This window comes from Penicillium pulvis (assembly GCF_028828015.1).
Source record: "Penicillium pulvis strain IBT 33274 chromosome Unknown contig_3_segment0_segment0, whole genome shotgun sequence".
Lineage (NCBI taxonomy): Eukaryota > Fungi > Ascomycota > Eurotiomycetes > Eurotiales > Aspergillaceae > Penicillium > Penicillium pulvis.
The window spans coordinates 918,265-936,974 of NW_026643077.1; the positions used below are offsets into that span (position 1 = coordinate 918,265).

Genomic DNA, 18,710 nt, shown 5'->3' on the forward strand with positions numbered 1-18,710 from the left:
CGGCTGGAATGGTGGTTGTGAGCGCAAATGCGTTACTACGCAGGGATAATCCTACCGTTCGTCCGCTTGGCAAAGACTGAGTATATGAATTCGTCAACAACCGCTTGCCAAATGACCTCAATTGGGTTCATCAAAAGTTCGCAGATCAAAACCGAGTTACTGGAGAGGATGTAGGGGCTTTGACTGCATGGTATGAACGCCTAGATCCTCTTATAAAGCGTCTTCCACCAAAGCATGTGTATAATTTTGATGAAACTGGCTTTACCCTAGGCCAAGGCCGGCCACAAAACGTTATTTCAGCTAATCCAAAGCGAACCCGAACCCATTTATTTGAACGAGGCCAGTTATTAACTGGAATTGAATGTATTGCGGCCGATGGATGGAAGATGGAGCCCTATTTTGTGGCTCCAGGGTTAGTTCATTTGATGCGATGGTACGAAGGTGGTAAACTTTCAGAAGCTACCAGGATCGCAGTTTCGGAAACTGGGTATTCAAATGATATATTGGCGCTCGATTGGCTGGACTTTTTCCACATTAATACTAGGGAACGCCTCCCAAAAAAGAGAATAGAGCCCAGGCTTCTGATTATGGGTGGACACCGTAGCCATCTAACCTACGAGTTTTTGGATCGCTGTGACGCCTATAATATCATTCTATATTGTTGCCCAGCTTATACAACCCATCTTTTTCAACCACTTGATGGGTCTCTATTCTGCGCATTGAAACAGGCATATCGAACTAAGAATAACCAGATTACTCAATGGGGTGGAGATACACGCGATATTGGTGTTTTTTTTTGAGGAAATTACACAAATTCGTGAACATACATTACAACCATGTACTATTCGCAACGCATTTGCTTCATGTGGTATATTATCCTATAATCTAGACCTAGTCATCAAGCCTTTAGTGGATTCGCAAACCCCTGAGCCAGAGCTTCAGATATTCAATAGCAACGAAACACCACAACTATAGGTTGTATCTAGTATTCCAAGCTCAGCACCTAATTTATCAGCTGATGTACATCGAACATGCGATAAAGTAAGGGGTTTACTTAACCGTAATGATATTCCAGCCGATATACGTCGCCAAATGCAACGTGTGGCAAGAACGCAGGCTCGGTTAATTGAGGATATTGATCTCTTATACGACACATTAGAGAACCAACTGCCTAAGAAACCTACAATTGCACGCAAATCCCAACAGCAATTAGGCAAATTTGGTGCTCTGACTACCAAAGATGCTGTTCGTTTTGCAAATGATCGAAAAACTAAGGATGAACGAAAGGAATACAATGCGTCTATCCGAGACCAGACACCTTTAGGTACTCCTGCCACACCCACACCAATTACTTTTGGACAAAAGTACCCGGATTATATACCGATAAACGTCATAGATGACCCCGTTACTTGAATCTAAACTGGTTCATCATGTACTGGGGTACAGTACCGACGACCCTTTACCAGAAAGGGGCAAAGGGTTATTAGGCTAGGGAGAATCATAGAACTCGGACTCTGTGGAATTAAAGCCTTTCATGGATGATTCGATGCTGCCGTAGAGATCGGCCGATTTCTGCGCGCCGCCAGGGCCGTAGATGTTTCGAGGAGGTTCATCCTGGCTGAGCGCCACCATACCACGGCTGGTATTGAGCTCCTCACTGAAGGTTTTAGTGAGCTTGACTGGTTGGTAGGAGCCGATGCGAGTGTCTCTGGAACTGGGGGTTAGACTTGTGGTTCTTCACGGGTGCTTTGATTGTGACGCTGGTACCCACAAAGGCAAAGTGCGACGAGTCATCTGTGACTGAGACGAGTGAACTGAGTCGCAGCTGACTGGTCCATATCTAGATTGCGTGAAGCTGCTCGTTTGTGACACATTGTTGTAGGTAAAGTCCTGCCCAAAGGGATTGTATGAGAGCCACACACCAGCTACAGTCTTGTTTGCAGAGAAGGCAGAGCAATCTTTGCCCACTCTTCCACTTCGCTCAAAAATAGCTAGCGCACGTCCACCTGGAGATGGCAATATCCCCCACGCCGACCCCTGGAAGGCTGCTCATGACATTGACGGGTACACCTCGCTCGAAACATTACAGGAGAAGTTAGAGAAAATGAGGACACAAAAATCAATATGTATGGCTTTTTCAGGATACTCAACATATCGGATCGCTTTGAAGGAAACCCCGAAGCTGCAGTGTCATGTCTTTCACTAATGTTTAGATGGGATATTTTGGGGCTTGAAATTGAGGATGGCAGATTTTGGACAGAAGACAACGACTACATCATCGTGCACCTCGATTCCGATGGACGACAGAACCTCAAAAGTAATGACTCAATACGAAGAGGCTTTGTGAATATTTGTCGGATTGCCGTGGAGTGTCTTGAGGAGAAAAATGGTTCCAAGTACACAAAATCTTAAACGGTGTTGTAACCATCGGAGCGAGTGGCCACCTGAGTCCAAGAACTATCTGCGACGTGCTGGAACGCAGGTGGAATGCCGGGCAGCGCTTCGGTATATATTCGATACTGCTAAGGAATGGGATGAGAAAGCAGGTATTGGAGAGTGTCAACTCACGTTGGAAAAAAGGTGGTCGTACCTTCCAACGTGTGGAAACGACCATGAGTTTGAGTTCGTTGCCCGGGTTTGTGGCTACATTGGTTGTGATTGCCTTTCGTTAGCCCGCTGGTAAATGTAGATCAAATAAATAATTATCCCCTTTGAAGAATTGGTGCATAATGACCATCAAGTCTGCGTCGCTTGAGGAAATATTCTGAGCTCGTAATATAGGATCTGTAATATCAGAATATATCAACTCTTAACAGTTACGAAGCCCTATAACCAAGTAGATGGGGTACCCTTCCAATTGAAGGGAAGTATTACTACAACGAAACATCTCCACCGTGATGAGAGAAAATCCACTGCCCAAAATCAAAGTCCCAACTTCCATCATCCAGAAAGTCAAACTGTCCTTCTGGATCCCCCAACGGAGACGTAACCCCATCCGTAACATCAGACTGAGCTTCAACAACCGAAGCCGACCCTTTCGCAGCCATCACTTCCAAAATCCTACGGCACGTTTCCAAACTATCCCTCGCAGCATCCATCGCTGCCTCCTCCGGAAACGACCCATCAAACAAGGCCTCGATCTGCGCCGTTGCCATGCTAATATACACGTACCCTTTCACATTGGTCTCACCATGGAACATCCTCTCCTTCGCATATTGCGCTACACGACGAGCGTCACGAAGGATCGGCTCGTGTCTGGAGCGGCTTCGGCCCCGTGAGACCAGAGACGTGTCTGCGTTGATGTCGGATGTTAATTCTAGGTAGAGGATGAAAGAGCCACGGGTAATCAGGTCGCGGAACATACCGCCTCCGGTGAGGAGGAGGCGGGCGTACAGTTCGTCATCGAGAATAGAAACTATATCTTGGGTAGCGTCGAGGCAATTCTTTTGCGAATAGGTGTAGAGTGGATTCTTCTTGGCTTGGACGGCATAGGGGAAGTGAAAGCAAAGTGTGAAGCGACGGAGAAGATGGGTGAAGTGACTGAGTGCAAATCGGGAGGGGTCCGACATAGGATTAAGCGGCGTAGTGCTGTCAAGGGCACTCGTTGCAGTGCAACAGGCTATTGCTAAGTCCTTTTCTAAACGGAGGACTTCTTCGTATGACGGTTCCTCCTGTAGGCTGTTGATAATCTTGGTTATATTTAGTCTGAGAGGAAGAGAGTCTGCTAGTAAAGGGAGCAGATGCTTCTGGAATGATGGGCCGTGCGTTCCGCTCTGATTTTCCACCTGTGTTCCTCCCAACTCAAGCTCTTCGTCGCTCATTCTGGATGGTGGCAAAGTATTGAAGTCTCCTGCTGAGATCATGGGTGACATCCCGGAGTCCAGCGCCGCCTGGACGTTCATCTCGAGGATAGTATACCACAACCGTCTTCGAATTTCCTTTTCATGTAGGCTCATCTCCTCCATACAGTTCGGATCTTGATGTAAGCCCATCTGCATCGCCATGCGCATCAAAGATCCCGCTGAGATCCAAACCAGATCCGCCCCCAGCCGAGTGACTTGCCGCGCAAGAAGTAGCAAACAGTGAATCTGGATTCCATTGCAAGTGAGACGATCTTTTTCCAAAGGAGCAGAGAGCCATGTTTGTGCAATATGAATCCAGTCCCGCGATTTGGCGGCAAATTCGTCACGGGTGGTAGTATTAGCGTGCAATATACCCATCACAGACATGATCAAAATCAATTCAATGAAGAACGAACTCCTTGTGTTTTCTGGGTTATTCCTATATCTCGTATATTCTTCGATGAAGGAGGGATAGTATAAAATGCGATAGCAGGATTCAAAAGTCGCAAAGTATAGCCGTACCAGATCATCCATCACCGGCCCGTCAGGGAACGAACTGTATAGGTCAGGAGGAAGACATTCTCGACTAGGGCGCTGCTTTTTTGCTTCTCGTGCCAATTGCTTGCATTCAGCCACGACCTTCGTTGCAGAATCTTGTGCGCGGTGGCTATCCTCGTGAAAGATCGATTGATAGCACTTCAAGAGAGACTCTAGTGTAGGCAGCCCATCTAACTGTTTGAACTGTTAGCATGACAAACCTATTCAATTATACCTGTATATTGGACAAACCTTAGATATCGAGTTCATCCAATGCCCGTAGCCAAAAACCCGAGTTTTATTTAAGGCGCCACGAATCCGAGTCGGGGCGGCGGAAGTAGAAGGCCGGACATAATCTGGCCGAAGTGCTCGTTCTGGGGTTCTGTACCTTCGCTCAGTCTCTACTGGGAGTGATTCTGCATGGTGTGAAGCACGTGGATGACGCTCCGCATATGTACACGAAGGTGAGTTGTGAGCTGTGCACTGCCCACAGGGGTTTGCCCGGTCACAACGGACTTTGCGCCGCCGGCATTCAATGCAAGAATAGGCGGGACGACGGCGCTTTCGGACACCAGAAGGAGAATTGGAATCCATTCCGACTTTCTGCTGCTCCCCGGTGCCTGGTATCACACGTAAGGGATTGACTGACGAAGCAATTACCGGGACGGGATGTAACCGATAGCTGCGGTTGCTCCGATACGACCGAGATGAATAGGCAACAAAATTGGAAGATGTATTTGCACGTATGACCACGTATGATCAGTACATGCGGAGGAGTTGGTACCACGCGGAGTGGCGGAAAGTGGTCAAAATAGAGTGAAAGGCCTGTCGGTCGATTCGGGCCTAAGGCAGAATATCCCGATACGCCCGATATAGCCGTTTCTGGGCCAGTACTTCGGACGAGCCGGGGGCCCACTGTTTTTCTGCCGGGAGATCTTCAAAATTTGCGTTTTCATACAAAACCATCTAATAAATAGTGTGCCATCCTTCATATAGAATGACTCCTCCGCATGATGAGGTTGGAAAAGGTGGTAAACTTGATAATTTTCATGCTACTGTGCGCTGCGCGCAGCGCTCACCAGCGGTCATAGTGGTAACAGGCAGGCGGTATAGAAAGAGCGGTCAGGGGCGGATGTACTGGTGAGACGCCACTGTACATCGGCCTTAAGTGGGCGGGTCCTAATCTGCTCGGATTGGGTATAACGCAGTTTAGGTAGGGCATTGTGAGAGAGAGAAGAAAAGAGTATGGCGACGGTATAGCTTGTTCGAAAACTACTGTACGGAGAAAGTTTTATATGACATATTATCTGAGGTTTCTGCTGACAGTGCCCCAGGGCCACAAAATAGAATTTTATTGGTGACCTCACGCAGTCAAGAGGAGCAAGAGGAGTTTAGTTTGGCCGCAACGGGTTACCTGTCGCTGCGGTCGTAGACCGTGGCGTCAGATAGGCCCCGTCCGCGCTCCCTTGAAGGGAGGCAATGTGTCTGTATTGTAGTGGATTCTATATACAGAGGGAAGGTGGGAGGGACAAAATTGACACTTGACTGCGTGAGAGATGACGAGCTACCCGCAGAGGCCATCAACTGACTCTCGTGAGGCAGTTGTAGGAGGAAGAGGCCCTCGGAAATGTCGGTGTAGATATCACGTGAGGCTACAGACATGGTGAGGCAACCTCAATAAAACCACTCCCTTTAATGATCTTCTAAATCCACCTTGAATGAAATATAGGTAGTTCTGTATTCGCAAGCTCAAGAAACGAAACATAACAGCGTGGTACTGGAAATAGAGAAAGATTTTGCTAGGCAGAATACTCTGTCATCATCAGGGTTGTCGGAGACTGGTGGAACACCACTGTAATATTTCGCTGATACAGCAAATGTTAATTGGTATAATTTCCACGCTAACGTCTTGGCGGTAGGGCCAGAAAGAGTGTCAAACAGAGTTTTCGTTGCGCCAGTTTCGCAACGTACTGTATAGGTGAGAGCGCTGTCGCAAAAGAAAAATCGTGTCACGTGATATATTGCCAAGATCCAATGGATCGGCTATGATGATTCAGCTAGGAGGAGAGGAATCCACGGTCGCGCAAGCGACCCCCATATCTTGAGGACCCTTCGATTTTTAATCACTAATAAAGCTACAATAAATGCATTTTATCCCCAAACAATGTGTTGACGCGGTACTTATGCCAATTAATACAAGTGATAGACTATAAGTTATACGCAGAATCTATCAAGCGATGATCATAATGCAGATGCTCTTTGGTGTCTCCGCATGGTATCGACCTATGCTTGACAGATCTATTGAACGCTGATAGCTTCAGCCATACATATTCACATCATGAACCATGACTAAGTATGTACTGATAATCGATGGCCGACTATAGTAATATTGCTGTCGGAACAAGCCCCTTCCGCTGTCTCTAGCCACGAATCATAACAGCCATGCAAATAATGGTTATTTTGGTCGGGCATGGGTCTAGGACGGCCGGCCATCTATTTTTAGAGCCTTCTTCTTATTGATATGCGAACAGCTTGACAGCTCCGAGGGATAAAATGTGAAGCCAAACCGGACTGGCTGAAATTTGTCGACCGTGCACATCACTCATTGGCCCCCAAGCTTGTACGGGCCCTGCCAGCAGCATTTTTTGCGGAACACTGGTTTAGCGCGTGATAAGTCTGCATAGAAAGGCGCCAAAACGAGGGGAAAAGCCGGGTTATCAGCCAATCTAGTTGCGGTTCGATCGCTTCAATCATTCGCGGTAGAGGAAGTTTTGAATCCTCTCATATTTAATAGTATTTGCTTCATCCAAACCAACATTATCCAAAGATTCTCCTTCGAGTGCAACACTACCATCAGCTATCCGCTCTACAAAGTTGCCTTTTCACAATGTGCCAATACCGAGTCAGAGTCCATAACTGTGGTCACTACGACAAGACACTGAAGACCGCATGCAAACCTGCAAAGAAAGCAAAGAAGGTGTGTACACCCGGAAATCTCGAAGATGCTTCAACCAGCGGTTTAGCTTGGTGTGGAATCCATGGGTGCGATAAGAAGGCTGGCTTACGGCGAGATGGGCCAGGTAGGGAGAAGTTTTTTATCCTCCACTGAAACAAGTAGCTCACAAAGTTTACAGGTTCCAGGACGAATGGTGATTTTGACGAGGATGATGTGGAATGGGATTATGTTTAAAAATGCCATCGAGGATTAGGAAATCGCCAAAGCCATGCTCCAACATGATTTCAAACAGACTTGTTTATTAGAATCAATCACTATGATGACGAATTCTCAACTGAGAAATTGCTTCAGATAAAGTCCACCGAGTAGTAACATCTTCAGTTAAATGATCTGCAACCATGCTCAGAGTCTTCCTAAAAGAACAATCTTTGACTTTTGATGCGATTTCTTGCAGAACCTTTCCGTAAGCCCAAATATCATTCAACTGACGCGTCTGAAACGGGAGATCAAAGGGTGATATTTCATCCCGTATCTCTGGAGCTTGCCATTCATGCGTTACTCCACCAATACCGCTGATGTCAATGATAATGGCATTGCCATCTTTGTCCAAAACAATATTTGATGGCTTCAAGTCCATGTGGGTTTTCTTCACGCGGTGAATAGTATCCAACGCATTCCCAATTTGAATAGCCCAGCTCTCAGAGCTGATATCATTGAAACATTGTTCTTTCAGGACTTGTTGTAAAGAGCCACCACAATAGAAGTCTAACAAAATACCATTGATGACCATCTGTTGACTGCCTTCCTGGCAGGTGGCATAGGGATTGGTGAACACTGCAATGCCAGCGGCCTGGACTATACCGCTCGCCCCCCTGAACAGTTCGAGGTTTTCCAGTTCTTGTTGTAAAACGTCCGTATCTCGTGGGTGGTAAAAAGGGCGGTTGACTACCTTGAGAATATACGGTGTCCTGTCACCTTTGTGGAAAACGCGAAACACTCCATTGGTTATTTCAGCCTCTTGTATCAATTCTGAGATTTCGACGGCTCGGAATGACGGAAATTGAACGGATGACGGGTATTTCACTCTCAAAGGATCCTCGCGAATATGGTATCGCATATTGCCGATGAGCCAAGTAGGCTGATCGATAAGTTCCGGCTCGAGACACAGGTTGGCGCTGTCAAGATTTTTCGTTTCCCCCTTCAAAACAATTTCAGTTACAGTATCATTCAGCAGGGCCAGCGATTGGAAGTCAATCTTTGTGACAAATTCTTGCAATTCATTACGTCGTTCGCGTTTTGACTTAATTTGCCCTGGCCTGACATCACAGGAAGAGCATGGGATTGCGCCTTCTAATGTGATTTTGATCCACCACTTTTTGTCGTGTAAACGGTAGATGACTGTCTGGGAGCGACTGTTAGGCTCAGGCTTCCCTTGAGCCCTGAAGTCCCTGTCTTCACAGTAGGCCTTGAATTCTAGCCCAGGAAGCACATGTGGATCTGTTGTGGTTGGCATTCTCTTATATAGTATTCGATGGGCGAGTAATAGCTTCGTCTTTTCGGATCGCGGAGTTGCTCATAGGTGAAGACGGGGGTTTCTTTTAGACCAGGTGAAAGTCTCATCCCCTTTATCACGTGATAACGCAATGGCAATTGTTGAATGTTGGGCTGCGGCCCTTTACCACCCGCTGAGCGTTATTTTTGACTTTCGCTCTTATTGGTCAGCATATGCCGCGTGAGGATCCACCGCTTGGTGCAACGTCAGCAAACAGACATTCTCAGCTGAGCCTTTTGAAAGCACGCATCGCTTTAATCTGCAAGTAGCATTTTACGTGGCTGTCAAGCCATATTGCCCGCTTTGCCTGTGGAGCCCCTTGTGTATCGTCGCTAGGGGCCTGACCGTTCTCTATATCCAATAGCAATAAGTATGTACAGTAACCGCCGGCCCTTTTAGTCCTAAGCCCCCACGCTCACATGTTCACATGCATGGTTGTGATTGCAAAATGATGTGCTGCATACCACGCTACCAGGAAAGATAAGTTCGGAACGGTAAAGGAGGCTGAGTTAGTCGGCGTGATCTGAGTACATACCTGCTTCGGAAGTATCCTGATTCGTACTACAATCTTTATTGTTATGGATCATAATAGGATTGGAAGCTGAGCCTAGTGGGCTAGCCCCCTTCCTGGTTCCCATATCTAGGCCATAAGAATGAGCGTTCAATACAGCAATGTGACACTCTTGTCAGAACTTGTCCTTCTATATGAGACGAGATTGTGACAGATAGCAGAACCCCCCCTCCCCCACTAAAGCACCCCGCTTCAATGCCGAAAGATCTCAGATTTTGCAACACTATGGCACTTCCCACCGATTTCATGGTTTCCTTTAGCAGATTAGTGTTCGTGGCGGTAGTGTGATGAGTATATATTTCACGACCCTGAACTCGATCCATGTCTAGGAAACGGTCGTTCACATATTTGGCAGCAGCATACAAGTCTTTGTCGGAGCCTGACTGAAAGGTGAAATGGAAAGTCTTTGCTCAAATAGATCAAATTTGTTCAGGAAGCGAATGATAGGCTTGCGGTTGAACCATTTGCTATTGACCAAGGAGTCGAGAATCCTCATTGATTCTTGTAGTTGTTTCTAGAATATGTTAGCAACCCACAATAGGAGCCTTCATCATGCGAAGAAGAAGGCGTACAGAATCATGGTCTTCAACTAAACGCTGATCATAGCCGGATAGCGCGGCTACAAAGATCAAACAAGTGACATCCTCAAAGCACTGAATCCACTTCCTTCTCTCGGAGCGTTGTCCACCCACGTCAATCATAAGCCAATTCATAGAGCCTAGATTGAAAGATGTCTCTCTGAGTCGTATCTGGAGAATATCTTAATTGTCGAAAAGCCATTCTCGAGCGGACAAACGGTCCATTGAGTTGTAGAAACTAGACAGATCCGTCAGCGCCACCACGGGCTGTTCATTGTGATATTTCTCACTAAATCATATTATCATAGAAAGAGAGATGGCGGCTTCGTATAGCAGCTTACTGTACACCTTTATCTTCCCACATATACTTATGGAATTGCATAGAGCCACACTCATTGTAGCCTCTGAGAAATCATCGGAATTTGATTCACGGATCAGATTGGCTGATGTCTGGATAGAAACCAGGCTTGGCAGTCGTTCCCGGGAGCAGAAATATCGCAGCGATCTAGGTTCCAGTCGCACCATGTCATTGTGCGTGGATCTTCTATCATAATTTTGAAACTTGACGAGTCTGAGCTGTACTCTAGTTTCGTAGGCTCACTAGACTTATCACACAAGTTTTAGAATATGGTGGCGAGAATAGCGCATTGCTTCCTGGTTCTCAATCCCAGATCCTAGGAGTCGGACAAGAAGGTCCCAGGCTTCCAAATACCCCTACTACTGCTCAGTTTGCAAATGTGCCCGGCAATGGATTCCTAGCACCGTTCATTCGGTGAATTGGTGGATACGTCATAACCAGCGTCCGGTTAGTGCTGGAACCGCTGCTATTTCCAACAGCTGCTCAGTAAGGCCCGAAAAAAGAATTACCGTAATCCAAGAGAATGGCTAGAATGGCTAGATTGTCTTTGTATCTTATTTGGCTGTTGAATGACTAAATGGCCGAATGGCAACATGGTGGCTCTGAAAATCGAACCATAGGTTTGTTACCAATCAGACCCAAGGTAGAGAAACTTACGATTACACTACACCCAAAAACGGTGGCTTGATCCTGGAACCGTGCAAATTCCCAGAAGACGCGAATTTTAACGAGCAAAATTATTATGCGCACAGGACAGAGATTCAGCCGATAGTTCACTAGCGTCAAGTTCAGTTTACTAATGATCGTACTTGTGATGAGAAGTATAAAGCGAGAGAGCCCTTCCGCTTCCCTAAATGTGGCCAGAAGCCAGACCCAGTCTGGTTTCCGTGAATCCTGCTTGCTTGCTGTCCTCAGCCTTTTCCTTCAGTATATTACTTATGTCACGTCAGTATGGATACTTTCACTGTTGACAGGCGTCAGTTCTATGGTAAAGACACTTGTTCGCGTTTTGCTTCAACTGCTAATTGAGAAAAGAAGAGGTTGGGGTAACGCTTGAAAACCGGGCTGATCAGAATCTGCGCCACTCGATTAAGCCCGAGTCAAGAACACACCCGAATGTACTAGATTTCGAACACGCTATCGCGCCATCTGGCTCCGCTCCGAGTCTTGTCAAGATTCGTGATGTTTGCTCTGATGAGACAAGTGATGTTAGCACCGAGGCCATGACAACTCCAGAGTTCTGGGACGCTTTGGAAGAAAGCCGACCACCCCCGCCAGACGAGAGTGAGGCTTTCTCTTCGAATTCTGTGTACGCGCTCATTGGATCAGTAGTCTCCGAGGGCCAAGGGAACTACCATCCTGGGCAGTCATCATCAAATAATCCGTACTCGAGTCTGAATGATTTCGACGTTGTGAGGATGCCTCCAGACAAGCGCCAAATCTTGTCTCACAATGTCGCTGGAGGGGACAAGGACGTAGGAGGTAATCAAATGGGTATGTTGGTCAGACAAGCCTATTGAACTAGTATAATGACGAGATGCAGAATCCGAAGGCGATAAAAGCCCAGTTGAAGACGTTCATTCCTCCAAAAAGCGAAAGATTATTGACTGTCTTGTCGAAAAACCCTTCAGTGACGCTACAGCTGCAGGGGAAAAGCTCAAGGCTCGTTCATCCACCGACGCATGTGCTTCCAGTAGTGTGTCTTCGTTGAAGCGCAATTCTCTACAGGAGGGTGGCCATTCCAAGCTCAGGCGATCAAAGAGGTTGGAAGAAAAAGCTAGAACCTAGTGGATCACCATCGTTGTGATCAACGGATACTGTAGAGATATAGTATATACACGCTAAATTATCAAATACCAAGCCTCAATAATATCCTCGACACAAATTCAAAGCGGCGAAATCCGCATTTCCTTCGTACATTTCATGCCTATGCTTTTCCGCTACCACCGTACGGAAGTGAGAAAAGGAAGACGGTAATATTTGGACCGATTACACGGCAGCCTATCTGGCGATTTCCCAGCAGAAAGTAAATGAGGAGCGAGGCACCAAAATCAAAATTCGCACCAGAGTAATGAACGAACGGAACCCAAAAAGAACCTATCCAACACTGAAGATGTGATAATCATGTGGATATGTATGCACGTGATCTCAGTCTCGTCGTTTTGTGGGTCCAACTGGTGATCCACCAAGGTCCGCATGAATTTATCGATTTAAGCGGCCTCAGAAAAGAGCGGTTATGGTGGACAATGACCGACCACCGTAGAAGCACCCTCTATGATTTTGCTTGTTCCAACTTGCTTGGGGTCATCAATGTGGCCAGAACTCAGAACGTTGATGATTTCCACGGACAGTTTGGATTATCGGGTCGTCTAACTTGAAGAGCCGCGTCATCCAATACCGCAAATCACCCAGCACAAAGAAACGCTAATACCTAACGCCAACACTTTTGTCTATACCATTTCAATACAGTAAAATTCGAAAACAGATTACCCCCCGAGACATGCAAGTTTACTGTCCCAGAGACCCACTTTAGTGTTTAGTCCGCATGGCCCCCGTTCTAGACTTCCTTTTAGCCAATGAAACAAGTTTATGACCGCGGGAAAGAGACTCATCTAGCCATAGTCGGCTTAGCGCACGACAAGTGGGGCACTGGGAAAGAAAGCGTGTGTGTCTTCGGGGGTAATCTGTTTTCGAATTCTACTGTAACAGGTGTCCCTTTATTCACGCGTTTTCAACCCAGTCACGAATATTCTCCACAAGATCCGGGCAATTCCGGGCTTGATCCCTTTGCCGACGAAGAATTCTGGATTTTGATCCTTGTAAATGTGTTCAAGTTCAAAGCCGTCGGACAGTAGGGTTCCGAAAGGAATAAAGGAATGCGAATAAACGCCTTATTCATATTCGCACTCCGCGAATATGAATATATGAATTTTTTATTCACGCGAATAAACGCATTATTCATATTCGCATTCATATTATTCATATTGTGTATTTTATCCGGAATAATACTTTGTCCGATACGGCGGTTATCGCATTACTGAAATACCCTTAGAGGTCTGTTTCATATTGCCATCACTTCATCGGCGATGCTGGACGGTGTAATATCACTTGCAGGCATATGCTGAGATGTTAAAATCGCTTTTATTGGCTTCTTAGAAGCCTGTTATTCCGTAAGCAAGTAACGCAAGCTGTTTTCCCCATTTGCGGGTGCTCACATTGGAAACCTTCACACCGGCCACAGAGATCCTCGGAATAATATGTATCTACATGCCCAGTTTCATACTATCTTGGGTCAAATTATCGAATAGACCTGCTCAGCCCCGCTATATACCTTCAGTTCACTGTAAACTCTGTCTATATAAGCAACTCGATAAATGACACGTAAAAACGCGTTTGCCGCACGACGCCGAGCTCTCAGTAGCCCTAACTACATTTTGTTTACATTCAACCCCATCAAGATCGCGTCGCTGGAAGCTGGGAAGAGACCTATCAATTTTCCACATCAAGAAGGGAATAAAAAGCGCGAGCATGATTGAGTTCGCCCGGAATCATTCTCAAGTCCCTTGCCAGCCGGCTCCTTGTTGTTCTACCGGAGGAGAGCCAATTCAGGCAGCCCAAGATATGTTATACCTTACTGCTGATACCTCTCTGAGATACTGACCCCAAGAAACAGTTGCATGGCGTCTGAATCTCATCCGATCTTGCGGAGGACTCGCGGTCTTCCTCGTCGGGACTATAATGCCCTACATAATGGCCTCGTTCCCTCATCTTCGGAGCAATCCGAGGAATCGATCGGTGAAGTAGAAAGCCCTTTCTCTCCCGAGCCCTCCCTACCTGTGCACACCGACGAAACACTTCAGTCAAAACGGTGTTACTCTTTAGTGAGCTCTTCACCCTCCCCACTTGATTCCGCATTTTTGGAGAGTAGCGGAGATACGGCGAGTCCGCTCCCATCAAAAAGACGAAAGACCAAGTCGTATTCTAGTTGGACCGTCGAGCACTTTTGGACCACAGATCTCGATAGCACTTGGTGTCGGCGGGATGGCCCGCCAAAGAAAGATCGACTGCTGGTGTGCAAGCACTGCAACTGGTCCTCTAGGGATTCGGCGCGCTATGGTTCCACTTCAAACTTGCTGGTGCACCTCCAAACCAAGCATCATATTAAGTCTGAGACCGGCTCCATTTTCTTACCCGCGGCCGAAGGAAACATCGACCGATTCTTGGAGACGCCAAGAAGGAAGGCTGGCGTTGAAGAGATGCTAATTCGATGGGTTATTCAAACAAGATAGCCCTTTACAATAGTGGAGCACCCGGCTTTCAAGGCACTTATTGAAGCAACAGGGGCTTCTTTGCCCATTAAGACCGCTGATACTCTGAGCAACCGAATTAAGGAGGAATTCCACTCACATAGGGCTTACGTGAAAGACGAACTTAAAAGGAGCAGCTGGACACTTGCATTGTCTCTTGACGTGTGGACGTCGGAAAATCAAATTCTAATCATGGGTATCATCGGTCACTGGATATCTCCCGAGTTTGAAAAGCGAGACGAACTCCTTGAGTTCACCGAAATTAACGGACCGTATTCTGGAGAGAACCTAGCGGAGGTTGTGCTAAAGATGCTCGACGAACTAGACATCGCGCCCAAACTCCTGACTATCACCGGGGATAATGTAGGCAATAATGGAACACTCTGTGATAGCCTACATCACTAGCTCCTTAAGAAGTATGATAATGATGATGACCGCTTTCGCATTAGACCTCTTATGCGGTTCCGTGGACGGTAGAGCTTTATTCTATGCCTTGCCTATATCCTTAACCTGATTTGCAAAAATGTGTTAGCCTCTTTAAAGGCTGGCTCGGCTCGGGAAGCAAAGGCGATACTAGACGATATGGCCATCTATGTTAGTCTAGCGTTCAACTCCCTTCATAGCACGAAAGGAGCAATTATGAAAATCAGGCTTCTGACACTATGGATTGCTCGAAGCCTATAACGCCGCCAAAATTGGAAAGAAATATCCCCGAGCAAATAAGTCGGTTATGATGTGGACACCCGATGGAACTCAACGTATATTATGATTCAAGATGCCCTATGGCTGTAGACTGAGCTGGGGCAATTCGTGCGAATATATCTAGAGGTTCAGGCTCTCTAGCTTACCGATAGTGACTGGTCGACACTTTAGTAAGTAGCGAAGATTCTTAAGCCGTTCTGGGACTATATAAACTCTGTTTCAAAGACATGCCTGATGATTGTGGAAAGTCTTCCGATTTACTGGAGTTTGGACGATCTGTTGAATGATGTTTAAAACGCGGAGGGGGATTTTGAAGACGTAAGCCTTAAAATTCGTAATGCGGTGGAGAGAGGTATTTAGAAGATGAATAAGTTCGCTAGAAAGATGGACGATAACCTTCTTTACTATGTGGCTTCTGTATTAGATCCACGCATTAAGTCATCTTTGATTGTGTCTTAAATGAGCGAGTAAGATTCGGCCCTTATCGTTTCGTAAGTGCGGGAATTTTTAAAGAAAGAATACCCTCTAGAGCTATTCGTCTCCCGTGAAGCTAATTATACACGCCCACCGGGGATGTCGGAAACTATGTGGAGAACCCTGTGCAAAGTTCAGCCATCCAAAGAGGCGTCTTTGTTGGATGTTGATAAGTATTTGGATTCTCCGCCGGTCAACTGGTCCCACTATATGATTGGTGATGTGGACGCAGAATGGGTCCTAAAGTGGTGGAAGGCGAACGCGTTTAATTTTCCACTTATGGCAAAAGCCGCTCGCGATTATCTATCTATCCCTTCGGCAGAGGTTGGGGTGGAACGCGAGTTTAGCAATGCTCGAAATATCTTGGGCCTCCGAAGACATCGCCTGAACGCGGAGACTATGCGATGGTTGATGTGGTTGAGAGAAAAGTCTTAAAATCAAATCTCATCTTTGTTATGTATGCATGTCATTTTCGATGCTTCGGAAAGAAAATTAACCTGTATTTCACTATGGAATAGAGTATACGCGTTGATGATGTACTCGAACGTAATGAAACGAAAGGTCAGGTAAGGTATTTTATTATATGAATAAATATGAATTATTCATATATTCATGAATATTGCGAATATGAATAAGCTCTTTATTCATATTCATATTATTCAATTCATATTATTCATATTCACAAAAATTTGTGAATATTCATGAATAATCATATTCCTTTCGGAACCCTATCGGACAGCGTTATGTGTCACGCTTGTCGAAGTCTAGCTTTGAGGGTATCATCGGTTATATTCGATGCAAGCCACTCACTGTATTCTTTGATAGCTACGTCTTTGAACCCGGAATCTTCAATGGACCCATATCTCTTAGCCCCGCGGAGGCATCACGCGAGCTATTGGCCCGTTTAGTGGGATGTGGCGAGTAAACATTGATGTTGATGGGTGGGTACGGCGATCTATCCCTAAATAGATTTACTGGATACTCTAGGGCGAACAATGCTATGGTACGCTGTCAAGACGCGTGACCATATAAGAGTGAAGATTTTAATTGAATGTGGCGCAGACTCTGGTGTTGCAGGCTCTGAGGGCGTGATACCTCTTTATGTCGCTTTGATGTAGGGCGAATTCGTCGACGAAATCATAGCGAGAATTTTGCTGCGTTCCCGGTCGACAATGTCGATATCCGAGATCCTCTAGGGCGGCCAGAGCGTGGATCAATTTGTTTCTAGACTAAGCCAGGACAATCAACGCTTTGAGGTTCCCCCTGAAGTTAGGTCGGATGTCAACGCCCATAACTCAGGCTGCGAAATGCTCTTGATGCAGGCAGTGCATTTCGGGCAAGAAAATGTCGATCTTTGCGCGAAAAATGGGTATGGATACACGGCGTTGCATATTGCTACTAGTGATGGCTAGCTAGGAGTAGTCAATCTGCTTCTATCTAGCGGACGGATTGACGTGAATTATCCGGACCGCTGCGGTAACTCTGCCTTCTGGCTATCTGTAGACCTTATGCGTGACGATATCAGCGAGCGGTTCTTTAATGATAGTAGGTAGGATATGTACCGTGTTATGCGGAAAGGGTAGATAGAACTATTCCACGCTTGCCTATATCTACCCTTGGCCTGATTTAAGAGATCATATCATTGATATCTGTGACACTCTCTATTCTTACCTGATACCTCTCTGAACTACCTACTTAGCGCATAAGTTCATCAGCAGAAATGCCTTTTTAATATTTTTCCAGGAGACTTTACTGGCTTTAGACGCGCTATGGGAGCCTCCCTGGTGGTACTCTATGGGGCCTGCTCTGTTATTACTTCGTGAATCAATTGGCTGTGAATTCTGAATCCACCCTGCTTGTACCTATAAATTCAGCATAACCTCTTTTATGTGCCCCTTCAAGGTGGCCACTGGATAGCCTGCAGCCAGTTTAGTATATTCACTGAATGATGCATCAATCCATGCACTCTGCGGGAAATTGCGTCACATCTATCCCGATCCTTGAGCATGCCTAACAGATTCTGTTAAGTCGCCTAGGCCTTTGATCGAATACGTGGAAGTGAATAATTTAGCTTGCGACCTTTTGAAACTGTCAGGATGCGCCATGCGTGATATTCATGACTGGTCAATAATATCGATGAGGCATGGGCCGTAGTCGTTGCATCTATTCTTGTCGCATAGCTTCACGCTTAGTGGCCTGTAGTTGCTGCTTTCTCTGGATTGGCATTTTGGTATTTTTCTAGACTTGCGCATAGTGGAAGTCTTCCTTGAGCTGGAATCGAATAATGGTCTTTGCTCGCCCCGGGCGTGGCGGAGGCATGGTGCTTTTTGGAATTTTCTGCTTGAGGTAGACTCTAGGTGGATTGTCTAGTATTGGTGTGGCGTCTGATGACGTTCGCGTTCTTCGTCGTATCGGCCCGTGAGGAAAGTAGGCCACTGTAATGTACTGTATCGAAGTGGGTTTGAGCGACGGAATCGATCTATTTATGTTATAGGATTAGCTCACGAACTAGTAGAGTTGGAACATTGAGTATGCGGTGATATTGGTGGGGCCTCCTGCCTAAGACTAATGCGATGGCATTAAGTTCTTGATTCCCACTGTCTGTGACGGTAGAATGGGCTGGAAAAGAGGCTTTCCCCTCTTCCCTGTAATATTGAAGCCTTATACTATTTGCTCTACTGGGTGATCGTGACCTTCCGACCGAGCTCCTAATAGTAAGGCTGCCCTGATTCTTGAGGTCGCCGCTAGAAAGTTGATGGTGAAATATCCTTGGATTACTAAACCTAATCTACCACTATATCCTGATGGGAGCTTTTAAATTTTTCTCGAATAC

General features: G+C 46.2%; 7 protein-coding genes across 7 annotated transcripts; 4 read left to right on the forward strand and 3 right to left on the reverse strand.

Moving 5' to 3' along the window:
- Positions 1–1,092: 1,092 nt before the first annotated feature.
- Positions 1,093–1,413, forward strand: N7503_006487 (uncharacterized protein; the record flags this gene model as incomplete). Its single annotated transcript, XM_057066034.1, has 1 exon — positions 1,093–1,413. One exon carries the CDS (start codon positions 1,093–1,095, stop codon positions 1,411–1,413), a length of 321 nt encoding a protein of 106 aa, XP_056921503.1.
- Positions 1,414–1,488: 75 nt separating this feature from the next.
- Positions 1,489–1,874, reverse strand: N7503_006488 (uncharacterized protein; the record flags this gene model as incomplete). Its single annotated transcript, XM_057066035.1, has 2 exons — positions 1,489–1,708; positions 1,831–1,874. The coding sequence occupies 2 exons, from the start codon at positions 1,872–1,874 to the stop codon at positions 1,489–1,491; spliced, it is 264 nt and encodes an 87-aa protein (XP_056921504.1).
- A 999-nt stretch (positions 1,875–2,873) lies between these two features.
- On the reverse strand, positions 2,874–4,229 carry N7503_006489 (fungal specific transcription factor domain-containing protein; the record flags this gene model as incomplete). Its single annotated transcript, XM_057066036.1, has 1 exon — positions 2,874–4,229. The coding sequence occupies one exon, from the start codon at positions 4,227–4,229 to the stop codon at positions 2,874–2,876; it is 1,356 nt and encodes a 451-aa protein (XP_056921505.1).
- Positions 4,230–7,266: 3,037 nt separating this feature from the next.
- Positions 7,267–7,569, forward strand: N7503_006490 (uncharacterized protein; the record flags this gene model as incomplete). Its single annotated transcript, XM_057066037.1, has 2 exons — positions 7,267–7,459; positions 7,514–7,569. 2 exons carry the CDS (start codon positions 7,267–7,269, stop codon positions 7,567–7,569), a joined length of 249 nt encoding a protein of 82 aa, XP_056921506.1.
- Positions 7,570–7,642: 73 nt separating this feature from the next.
- N7503_006491 (uncharacterized protein) lies at positions 7,643–8,848 on the reverse strand (the record flags this gene model as incomplete). Its single annotated transcript, XM_057066038.1, has 1 exon — positions 7,643–8,848. One exon carries the CDS (start codon positions 8,846–8,848, stop codon positions 7,643–7,645), a length of 1,206 nt encoding a protein of 401 aa, XP_056921507.1.
- Positions 8,849–11,345: 2,497 nt separating this feature from the next.
- On the forward strand, positions 11,346–12,182 carry N7503_006492 (uncharacterized protein; the record flags this gene model as incomplete). Its single annotated transcript, XM_057066039.1, has 3 exons — positions 11,346–11,382; positions 11,430–11,888; positions 11,938–12,182. 3 exons carry the CDS (start codon positions 11,346–11,348, stop codon positions 12,180–12,182), a joined length of 741 nt encoding a protein of 246 aa, XP_056921508.1.
- A 2,711-nt stretch (positions 12,183–14,893) lies between these two features.
- Positions 14,894–15,106, forward strand: N7503_006493 (uncharacterized protein; the record flags this gene model as incomplete). Its single annotated transcript, XM_057066040.1, has 1 exon — positions 14,894–15,106. One exon carries the CDS (start codon positions 14,894–14,896, stop codon positions 15,104–15,106), a length of 213 nt encoding a protein of 70 aa, XP_056921509.1.
- Positions 15,107–18,710: the final 3,604 nt, after the last annotated feature.